The 11491-nt window shown below is 57.1% G+C and overlaps 1 protein-coding gene across 1 annotated transcript in view; it reads right to left on the bottom strand.

Moving 5' to 3' along the window:
• Window positions 1–207: 207 nt before the first annotated feature.
• Window positions 208–11491, bottom strand: part of KCNK3 (potassium two pore domain channel subfamily K member 3) — a 36372-nt gene continuing 25088 nt past the window's right edge. The window contains exon 2 of the mRNA XM_070428852.1: window positions 208–3345. Within this exon, the coding sequence (XP_070284953.1) occupies window positions 2399–3345 (947 nt within the window). The 3' untranslated portion in view covers window positions 208–2398. The remainder of the gene's footprint in view (window positions 3346–11491) is intronic.

Here is an 11491-nt window from a genome sequence, read left to right as displayed (position 1 = left end):
TCACAAAAGGGAAGCCAGTATTGTCCCCAGCCTTCTCTCTAAGGCCCGTGGACGCAAAGGGCCTAGTCAGCCCGCGGTGCATCAGCGAGTGTGTCTGTAGACCTTGGCGGGGCCAGAGTGTGCGCAGAGGTGTGTGTGCGGGTCAGCAGGTGGCCCAGCCCCGGCCGCTCTCAGGGTATATGATGACAGAGGCAGCCGAGCCTGAACCTGGTCTCCATGGGCAGTATTTATTAGATGCCATTCTCGGTGTGAAGACAGATAGGCAGCGGGGTCTAAAGGGAGGCCGTGGCAGCCGCAGCCTTTGGGGTTGGGGGCTGCCCGGGATGGGGGTGTGGGTGTGGGGCATGTCACCCACACATATTGCATATTCTGTGGCAGTGTGCCCAGGCATAAGGCATTGGGGAAGCAGAAAGGCTGCCCGCAGTGGGAGGGGGGAGGGAAGCAACGCTGGCCGTCCAGTTCCCCGGGAAAGACTCAGCAGAGACTGGGAGCCTGGAGACTGAGCCGTCCGCCCAGGGCCATTCAGCCTCCTTCCCCACCATCTCCCTGCAACTTTGGTTGTGGCTCCCTCAGGACTGACGGGACAGGACCCCTCGAGGGCAGGGTCACACACAAGACAGAGGCAGCCGGCACCGCTCCCCACCCCAACATAAACACAGAGGACACCCCGGCTCCTGGGCCCTGCTCTCCTTGGCACGTGGGCGGCCAGCTCCTCCCGCTGAGACAGGACTCACACACAGGCCAGGCCAGACTTCTTCCCTCCCAGGGGTTCCCAGAGGCTGATCACCCCGTGGTCCCCACTCCAGCTTTTCTGCAGGCCAGCGTGGGCCTGGCTGAGCGTGTTCAGGAGCTGGGACATGGGAACAGCATGCGAGGGCAGCACGGAGGGAGGAGAAGCCTCTCACCCACCCCTTTGATGCTGTCCTGAGTCAGGCGCCAGCTCCAGTTGTGGGTCCCCGCAGGGAGCCTGGTTCCCACCTCCATCTCTGCTCTCCCTTTGGGTTTCTGGGTGGCAGGTGACATAGGCCGTTGGCACACCAACTCCAAGCCCCCCACCTGGGAGGGGCGTGCCTTACTGCAGCCTTAGCTTCTCTCTAGCCACGCGGGACACAGGCACCAACACCGGCTGTGGGGTCAGGGATGAAGTCCCAGCAGGATATGCCTGCCAGCTCTCTAGCTCCAGCACTGGCACAGACCTGAGGTCTGGGCCTGTTTTGGGCCCCGCTGCCCACACAATGCCAGGGCATAGGGCAGGAGCTTTGCATTCAGGAGCGGGCAGAGGAATGGGAAGGAAAGAGCACTCCGCCTGGGAACAAGTGGCTTGGGTTCTGGTCCCCCTGTGCCTTTTGCTGTATGTGTCACCTTGGACAAGTCACACCCCCTGTTTGGGCCTCACTGTCATCGGTAAAATGTGGATGAGCATCCCTGCCCTGGTGACCTAACTGGAGTGTTGGGAGACTCAAACGATGAGGAGTCAGGATGTGGTTTTCCAAGGCGACAACTCATTCCACAGATGCCGGAGTTGGTCATGGTGAGCAGTGGCCGGATGGCAAGCAGGCCTTTTTCTGGTCCATCAAGGGGAGTGTTGGTCGGAAGGCTGCATTCCCTCTGCCCCTCTGGGAAAGTGACTGAAGGCCACTTGGTTCTCACCTGCCAGCGGGACCACCCTGGCCATTGGCTCTCCCCTCCCTTCTCTGCCCCTCACTTCTCTGCCGGCTCCTGTAGGGGGCCTGGCCTGGCTTCTGTCCACCTGCCCTCTGGGGTCTAGCTTTAGGGACTGCTGGGTTTCCACTTTCTCCATAACTGCAAAGCCATGCAAAACAACACAGAAGGTTGTGGGAGGTTCGGAGACATAACTGGGGGTGAGGAAGGGGAGCAGACTGAGTGGGGGTGACCTGGACAAAGACACCCTGGCTTTTGGAGTCCAGGGAAGGTGGGAGACCTGGCAGGACAGAGGTATAAATAGAGATGCAAACGTACACGGAACACGAAGTCCCCTCCGGATTGGGGGAGGGGGGGCAGTCTGGGTACCAGCAGGGCCTCTGAGAACTGGGGGGCTCCTTAGATTTCCAAAGGGACGGGAGGCTCCCAGCTTCTGCCTTCCCTCCCTGCTACCCTCCACCCCCCTGCCCCCCAAGTTTCACATTTCTCGGAATTTGCAGGGCGCAGATAGGGGCTCCCGGGTCCTCAGAGCCCCAGCTCCTGCTGGCTGGTGCGAGCAGGCACAGTCGGAGATGGGGGGGCTGGGGAGGGTGGAGAGGGGTGGGGCGTCCCCCAGGGGCTGAGGGCGGCTGGGGGCGGCCCCCTCGCCCACCCCCCGCTGCTCCTCGGGGCAGGAGCCCCACAGCCCGACCCACCCGCCCAGCTGCTCCAGGCCCCGCGGGCGCGGGCGGGGCGTTCACACGGAGCTCCTGCGCTTCATGAGGCCCCGGAAGGTGGACAGGCTGTGCAAGCCGGTGGACACGGAGCTGATGGCCGAGCGCTGGGCCCCGCTGCACAGGCAGCGGTGCGAGGGCGTGTCGCTGTAGCGGCCGCCCCCTCCCGGCGAGGAGTGGCTCTGCTCCACGCACGTGTCGGACGTGGAGAGGTCCCGCGGGATGATCATGGGGATGGAGTACTGCAGCTTCTCGCGGCTCTTGTACCAGAGGCAGGAGCACATGGACTGGAAGTGCAGCACCTCGGCGTAGACGTTGCGGAAGCCGCCGCCGCCGCCCGCCGCCCCCGCCGCCGTGGAGGAGGCGGTGTCCGTGGTGTGCACGCTGCCGCCCGCGCCCCCGCCGCTGCCCACGCCGCCCCCAACTCCCCCGAGGCTCCCGCCCGCCTGCCCGTTGCGCGTGAGCAGCGCGCGGTGCTCGGCGTCGCGCTTCTCGTCCTCGGCGTTCATGGTCATGAAGCGCAGCACCACGAGGTTGAGGAAGGCGCCGATGACCGTGAGGCCCGTGAGGATGTAGACGAAGCTGAAGGCCACGTACTGCGGCTGCGTCTGCAGCGCCTGGTCCTTCTGCAGCGCCACGTAGTCGCCGAAGCCGATGGTGGTGAGCGTGATGAAGCAGTAGTAGTAGGCCTGGAAGAAGGTCCAGTGCTCGTAGTAGGAGAAGGCGGCCGCGCCGATGCACAGCGTGCTGATGCACGAGAAGAAGCCGATGAGCACCATGTTGGCCATGGACACGTCGGCGCGCCGCATGCCCAGGCCCCGCTTGGCGCGGTGCAGCAGGAACTTCACGAAGGTGTTGATGCGCTCGCCCAGGCTCTGGAACATGACCAGCGTGAGCGGGATGCCCAGCAGCGCGTAGAACATGCAGAACACCTTGCCGCCGTCCGTGCTGGGCGCTGCGTGGCCATAGCCTGGGGGGGGGGGGGGGGAAGACGGGGGGTGGGGGGGAGAAACAATGGAAGAGGAGAGAAAGCAAGCTCTACGGGGCTGCGGATGCCAGACACCTGCCCCCTGCCTCCTGCCCCCCTCTCTGCCCTACCTACACCTGCCCCACCTTGGAGAGGCCAGCAGTGAAGGGAGCTTCCCTCTGAGCCAACCATCAAACGGAGTTCTGCCTGGAGCCCTGGGGGGACAGGACCCTGGGTGGGAACTCAGAATACCTAGGCCCCGGCTCTGGCCCTGTTACTAGTGGCTGGCTGACCGTGGGCAAATGACCCCCACTTTCTGGACACGTTCCCTCATTTGTAAAATGAAATCTACGGGTCCTGGCTCTGCTTCCTTTGCTGGGCTAAGATATACATTACTTCATTAATGAAATGATTATAATAAAAACAATGCTGGCAGGCTTTCCAATGTTTCCTCCTTTCAAAGCCTTATCGACACTTAACCAAATGTTGCTTCTTCCATGCAGTTGTTCTGGATTCTTCCCGAGCTGGAGGTGACCTCTGCTTTGAGTGGCACAGAAGGTTCAGCTCAGAACATCAGAGCCAATGTTACCAGCACCCCCTGACCCGTCCCCCAGGGTCACCAACTACGCAGATACAGGTAAACGCTAGCTTAGGGTGTAGGGTAGGCACTGCAGGACCTTGTCATGTTCCTCTCTAGTTCATGCCCAGGGGATATGCCCACAGCACCTTTGACGAGGCAGGGCAGGATACTGCGTGCTTTGGTGTATGATCTGAATTCAAATCTTTATTCTTCCACAGACTGTGTGTGTGATTTTAAACCTCTCTGAGCCTTAGTTTCCCTATCTGTAAAATGGGGCTAATACGCAGGGCTTTTGGGGGTGAAATAAGTGAGAAAATGTGTTTAATGCCCTTAGCCCAGAGCCTAGTATGTATCAAGTGCTCAAGAAGAGCTCACTATGATGAGTAATGAGTGAAGTGTCAGGTTGCCCTCACCTTCCACCTGGGCTAGGGGTCAGCTCAGGTCCAATAAAGTAGGCATTCAGCTCAAGGCCATTTGAGTCTTCAAGCTCAGGGAGGTCTGGGGACAGCTGCTTGGGGCACGTGAGACTGTGGGGTACCCTTAGAATGGGGTCCCCTGCCTCCCTGAACCCGACATCTAGCTGGGGACTGTGTCACCCGTTGCCAGGGGCCTGGACAGCTGAGCTGGTGCGCCACCACGCCTGGCCTGTCCAGGTCTCGGCAGAGTGAGAACAGATTGTGCCCGCCAGCTTGGCCATGGCAGCCAGATCACAACTCACCTCGACAGCTGGGCAGGCCCCGCGCCAGAGCGGCTTCTCACCCTGTCCTTCCCTGTCCAGCAGGCCAGCACCACACAGGGTGTGGGGGAGGGCATGGCACTGTGGATGGGCTGGATCGGGGTTGGGTAGTGTGGGCCCAGCCCCAGCTTGACCACCTGCTGGCTGTGGGCAAATCCACCCCTGCTCTGGACCTCGCTTACCTTCCTGCACTCTGGGGCTTGAGCTACAGTTGCTAATCCCTGCCCTGGCCGCCCAGCAGAGCTGCCTTCAGGGGAAAAGGAGAGACTGGCTGTGAAAGCACTTGGAACCTGTGGAGTTTGCCACAGAAGCAGCAGTGATGGGCTCACAGGGGGAGTCCTGGAGGTGGGGGCAGTCTCTGTGGGGTCCGGCAGCCATATCCCCCCATCAGGGAGAAGGACCGCTCTGGCCAGCACCAACACCTCAGCCTGTGTTTGTTCATAGGCCGTGTTTTCTCCTGGCCCACCAGCCTTCAGGAAGACCCAGCGCCCGCCCGCCTGGCAGCCTCATTGCCCATGGTGGGTGGCCCACAAAGCCCCCAGCTTCAGGCGGGGCTCTCCCCCATCTGAATACAGCCCACGTCCCAGCAGACGTGACAGCCACCTCCCCCATGCATTTCTCACACCGCCCTCCTCCCGGCCTCTCCCTGCCCCATCCTGAGACCCCCAGGCTCTCCCTGTCTCCCAGCCCAGATGACAGCGCCTTTCCATGCCCGCCTCCTATTGAACGGAGTGATTTTCAAAGCAGGTGGCACATCCAGGCTCAACCAAAGGCTCTTACCAGGCTAGAGCCTCAGGCCTCACTACAGCCACGGTCCTGTCCAGGGTGGCCCCAGCCTTGCCTTTGGGGTCAGTGGCCCTCAGGCTGCCCCCCCACCGCCCCCACTTCCCACCATAGGCTGAGGCTGAAGGTCTTATCTTTCAGGTACATTTTAAACTTTAATTCTCAAAAACTTCCTAAGGTCATTATCATGACTGTCTCCATTGACGGAGAAATTAAGGCTGGAGAGGGCTTGTGAGTTGGCCAAGGCCACTAGGACTTTCTGACTCATCACTCATTCCAGTGCCTCGGAGCCAATGCATCACCCAGGAAGGGTGACTAGGATGGGAAGCTGGGGCCCTGAGAGGGGAGTGCTCCACTCGGTGCCTCATTCTCAGGCAGTGCCCGAGCCGGATATGGCAGAAACAGCCCCAGAAGCGTGATGCCCAGGAAATTACACGATTCTCCAAGCATCGGGCCCAGGGTCAGCGTGCCTCTGCCCCTTTGCCTGGTCCACTGTCCCTGGGTGAAAGGGCCAGGGAGCTGTGAGGACCTGCTGACGTGGGCTCCACTTGGAGGGGTGCCCGCTGGGGTGGAGCCACTCCCAGGGGACCCTGGGAGGTCTGGGAAGTGATTGGGAGTTTGGCAAGGCTTGTCTGCCTGCCAGCAGGCCCACTGCCTGCCTGGTCCTTGCCCACATCAGGCTGGGGTTTACAAGGGGGAGAGGGGCAAACAGTAGCCCCCATCTTCTCCCTCCTGTCCAGCCCTGCGTCCCCTGGTGATGGGCTCCATCTGTCCTTGTGTGCCACTGATACACACAGAGGCTGCCATCTGGGGCTCATTGTCTGAGGACCCTCCTTCATTGTATCCAGTGGACTGACCAGCCAGAACCCAGGCGCCAACCATAAGACCCTAGCCGTTGTCTCTCAGAGCGCTAACCAGGGCTGTCCCTGCCCCTTGTCTTCCAGCCACCCGGCCTGAATCCACCATTGACTTAAGGTTCTAAGGGCCAGAGAGGCCCTTAGCGATCATAGAGCTCAGTCCTTATATTGTAAGATGGGGGAAATGAAGGCCAGAGAGGAAACGTGACCTTCTCAAGGTCATGCAGCCAGTGAATGGCAGAGCCAGGACTATAACCCAGGATACTCCGTTCTAAACCCAATGCTCGGTCCTCTGCCCTCTGGCTCAGCGTGACCAGGGTTGACCTGTTCATTCAACCAGGCCCAGCTTGTCCTGTGTGGGAGCAACTCAGCTAAGCCGTGGGCCTGGAACCCAGCTGGAGGCATGGGATTCACCTGAGGAAGCCGGGTGGCTGGACCAAAAAAATTAATCATGGGACTGGACATCAACATTAATGATGAATATTATTACAGTTCTTCTGTTTTCCTCCCGGCATCACCAAGGAGCTCGGAGATTGGCTGAAGCGCTGCCTTCCAGGGAGATGCAGAGGGCTGGGGGTCCAGAGTACCTCTTAGTGGACTTTCTCTCCCTGTGGCCTAGTTCCTTCTGGTCAAAGCACAAATGACCAGTCTGAGCCTTGGTAATGGCCGTGGTTGAACTGGGCGCAGCTGCCTGCTCCCCACTGACCTCATATGCCTGCCAGCCTGAGTGCCTGGCCTTGTACTCCTGGTCCAGCTGGCCACAGAGTCAGAACGCCGGCCACAGCCTTGGGTGGAGGAAAGAGCCTGGGGCCAGGAGTCAGGAGACCTGGGGCTCTGACTTGACCCTGACCACAGCTGGCTTTGTGTCTTGGGCAAGTCCTTTTGCTTCTCTGGGCCTCAGTTTTCCTCATCTGTGACATGGGAGGATAGGGCAAGATAAAAGGTTTCCACCTTTTCTCCTTGCTATAGTCCCTTTTATTATTTTTTTCTGTTCACTCACTTAGAGTGCAGATTTCGAAAGATTTTATTTATCAACAACACAGTACAATGTGTGGTTGATCAGAGCAGAACGGGCACTGAATAAATGTGACAGCAATAATTAATTATTTTCCCATCAAAATGAATTAAGGACACATCTGCCAATCAAAACTTCTGCTTAGCAGGGGATAACTGATTTTATGAGTCTGAATTAAGTTATTGTTACCCTTTCGAAATGCTGAAAATAGGTATTTCTGTTTTCTGCGGGGGATCTCTGCAGTTTAGTGGCATAGATGAGAGCACAGCCTTTGGGGCCAAACAGCTTTCAACTTTGGCCACGTGCCTCAGTTTCCACACCTGTGAAATGGGAATAGTGGTGGGCTCACCTCGTAGAACTGCTGCGGGGCTTTGATGAGTTAGTAGACTTAAAATGCTTGGGATCCTGGGATCAATAAATACGAATCACTAGTATGAATATTTTGGGGAACATCAAGATTAGATGGATTTTAAAGTTCCTTTCAGCATCAACATTCTATGGTCAGTATTTCCCAAAGTTCATTTCCTGAAATACAGTCCCATGGACTGTGAATAACTGTTGGCGGAGAAGAGTTGTTTGGTTAAAGCCCATTGGAGGAAGGCGGAGCGTAACAGCAGTTGTTGTCATTTCATTTGTGTCGGCTTCATCGGAGCCTACACGGGTTAACATGCGAGGTCCGTCAGAGTGGGGAGCACATGCTACATTTTCCCACTTGTTTGACCTGCCGCTACTCTTCTGAGAGTGCACCTTGCTGGACAAGTGCTCCCTAGAGCACAGTTTGGGACACTCTCCTCTGTAGCATCAAGAACTCTAAGGTCCTTCTTCCAGGACTTCAGATTCTCTGATGTCCCTTCTCTGGTTGGCTCAGCCCTTCTATAGGTGAGGAACAAACAGCCCTCGGCCATGCCTGGCTGGGTCTGTTTCCTGGTTCCCAAACACCTACTTATCTAATGTAAATACGGAGCTGGCTGGGCTAATGTTTGCCCTGAGGGAAGATGGATGGGTGACCTGTGGCCTGAGGTGCCCAAAGGCTGTGAACTTGGGCTGATGCAGAGCTGGACATGGGGAAGAAACTGACCCCAGGGTGCTGCCTGAGCCTGGGGAGGGGGGCACTGGGAGAGGAGTGGGGGCTCCGGGGAGACAGAGGCAGCTCCAGGGCTGGCTGTAAGGCACAGCTGCCCCAGAGAGGGGCTGGGCTCTCCTGCTGGGCCTGAGCCTGAGAGGCACCTGGGAAAGACCCACCAGGGATCCCCCCCTTGCTCTGGGGATGGCAGCCGTGTGGAGCCAGGAGGTGGGACTGGAGGCTTGAAGGGGCCTAATGGGTGTGTTAAAGGAGATGAGGCAGAAGCGGCTGGTAGCAGTGCCGGGCCCTCAGGGGGGACGGAGGAGGCTGTCCCGCTTGGTGGACTTGGGGAGAAGTGCGGGACTTCTCCATCCTTTAGAACCCAGCTCAGACACCACCTTTTCCAAGAACCTTTCCGGACCCTTTCCGGAGCTGGAGGGGCCTCTCTGCCTCGCTCTCTGCCTCACCTGGCACTTGTGCACTCACGTTTGCAGAGTTCTGCAGGGCTCCGAGCTCCTGGAGGGCCCGCAAGTCCCCTCAGGGTCCCACGCAAGGCCTGGTGGGAGCAGCAGACCTGCTGCCTGGGGTGTGGATGGGAGAAACCTCCCCTAGACACCCAGCAGGGGGAGGGGCGGCAGCCTTGGCACAGGGCCTCAGTGACTCATATCCCCTGCCCTCCCTGTGGCCCCAGGCCCCTGCAGAAGGAGGTCAGCTTCAGTGCCCCGGGAGGAACCCCTCCCTGCCCAGGCCTGTGGTAGGCCTGGGAAACCACCAGGGCCTCATGGACCTGGGTAGGGGGAGGGGCCAGTGTGCAGAACTGGGTCTGGAGTTTGTCCCCCCAGGCCAGAGCTCCTTGGAAGGACAGCTCTGAAGCAGAGCACCCTTCCTCCCTCTCCCCTCTCTCCCCTGCCCCTTTCCAAGGCCTCTCTTCCCATCTTCCCAGCTACTCTCTCAGCTCTTCTCCCCACTCCCCACGCCCCCTAGCAGGTTCTCTCCCGACCCCTGATTTCCTCCCAGACTTGGCAGTGTAGGCCCATCCCTCTCTCTTCTCTCTCTCACTGAGCTCTCTACCATCCACAGGTGCCCCTATTACTCTGATTCAGGGTCCTGAACATAGAGCCGCCTTCACCACTCCCATCCCCCACACTCCCCAGGCCCACAGGATTAGGGGGAGCTGAGGGGGAGGGTGCTGGTGTCATGGAAAATCCCTGCGGCAGCCAAGGTCAGTGTTTGCAGACACAGCCTGGCCCGGAGCCAGGCCTGCCTCCCTGGCCAGCTCCCTCAGGCCTATCCCAGAGGCTGGCTTTGCACAGGGGCCCTCAGAGGCACCCTGGGGCTGCTCTGGGTGCCTGGAACCAGGGGCTGCAGAGGCTGGAGTGTGGGAGACTATGTAGTTCAACGCGCTCATTTTATAGGTGGGTAAACTGAGGCTCAGAAGGGGGCAGGGACTAGCCCTAGGTCAAGGTGACTCCGTGACAGAGCCAGGACTGGAATCTAGGACCCTCCGTCCTAGCGCAGTCCGCCTGCAGAGGGGGGCATCCTAAAGGCTGTTCTCATAGGCCAAGGAATAGTGACGCTTCCAGGGAATCAAGGACCAGCTTGAGGCTGGTGATGGGGCCATAGCAAGTAAGTAGACCCAGATGATCAAGCCACGGTTCTTGACCTCAAAACACTTTCTGTCCGAAAGTGAATCAGATGAAATATCTCAGTGGAAGCAACAAAGAAGAGGTTATTATAACACAAATTATATACACGCATGGGAACTGTTTCAGGAAGAATTTAAGACAGGGGCTGAAGGAAGGCTAGAGGCGGAGAATTTCGGTTGGGGTATCAGGAAGGGCTTCACGGAGGAGGTGGTCTTTCCCCTGAGCTTTGAAAGATGGGTGGGAAATGCAGAGTTCTTCTGATAGAGGGAAGCTGCTGAAGCAAAGACACAATGCTAGGAAGACATGTGGCGTGCTAGGGGCAGACAAAATAGACCTGTCTGAGGCTGGGGGACATTCTCACACATCGGGGGTCGAGGGGACCAACACACAGTCTCAGACAGGCAGCTTCATGAGATGCAGCAAGAGCCTCAGAAGCGTGTCTACCCGCTGGACCTGCAATGCCACTTCTAGGAATCTCTGCTCGGAAAATAACCAGAGAGTGGAACAAAGATTTATGAGCAAGGATGTTTATAGTAGTATTTTCATTGTGAAAAATGGTAAACAGTCCTAATGTTCACCGATAGGGTTTGGTTAAACATATTAAGGCATATTTATGTGTTGGAATATTGTGCAGCCACGAAAGTGCTGTTCTTGAGAAGTCTTTTAATGACATAGAAAACCACCATAGAATGCTAAACAAAAATGGTAGGATGTAACTCTTTATGTATAATGGGTTCCCATGCTGAATATACAAATATTAAAAAAAAAGTACACACACTCAAAGAGAAGCTGTAAGGAAATGTACTAAAAAGCTCATAGAGTTTATCTTTAAAGTATGGGCTCATGGTTAATTTAAAAAATATGTTTTTATTGATTCCAGAGAGAGAGGAAGGGAGAAGGAGAGAGAAACATCGATGAGAGAAATATCCTGCACACATCCTACTGGGGATCTAGCCCCCAACCTAGGCATGAGCCCTGACCAAGAATGGAACCAGCAACCTCTTGGTGCATGGGGCATTGCTCAACCAATTGAGCCACCGGCCAGGATTCATGATTAATTTTAATTTTCTTTTATATATTTTATATTTTCTACAAAAATCTATTACTTTTATAAGCAGAAAGCAATGAGTATTAGAAACCTAACAACAACAGAAATTCTGGTTTTCTTGGAGCGGAAAGTTCATGAGTAGTGAAGGTTGATAAGGTGGGCAAGGGCTTTGAAGAGTACTAGTAGGTGCGGGAATTCAAACCTCGACTTAGTTGCTGATGGCTCCTAGTAGGGAACGGACACGTCAAAGAGGTATTGAGATGACTTTTCCTGGCATCCCGGTGTGGGGCTTGGCAGTGGGAGACGGGGAGCAGGATGATTCATTAGGAGGCCTCTGCATGGTCCATTGTCAAGTGCTCAGCAGTGCACTGAGTTCAGGAGAGGAGAGGGGAGGGGAAGGAGGAAAGAGCAGACAGACAAT

Source organism: Myotis yumanensis, unplaced genomic scaffold (genome assembly GCF_028538775.1).
Source record: "Myotis yumanensis isolate MYYU_CA2020_CCGP unplaced genomic scaffold, mMyoYum1.0.hap1 SCAF_11, whole genome shotgun sequence".
Taxonomy (NCBI): domain Eukaryota; kingdom Metazoa; phylum Chordata; class Mammalia; order Chiroptera; family Vespertilionidae; genus Myotis; species Myotis yumanensis.
This window is presented reverse-complemented; position numbering and strand designations above follow the sequence as displayed.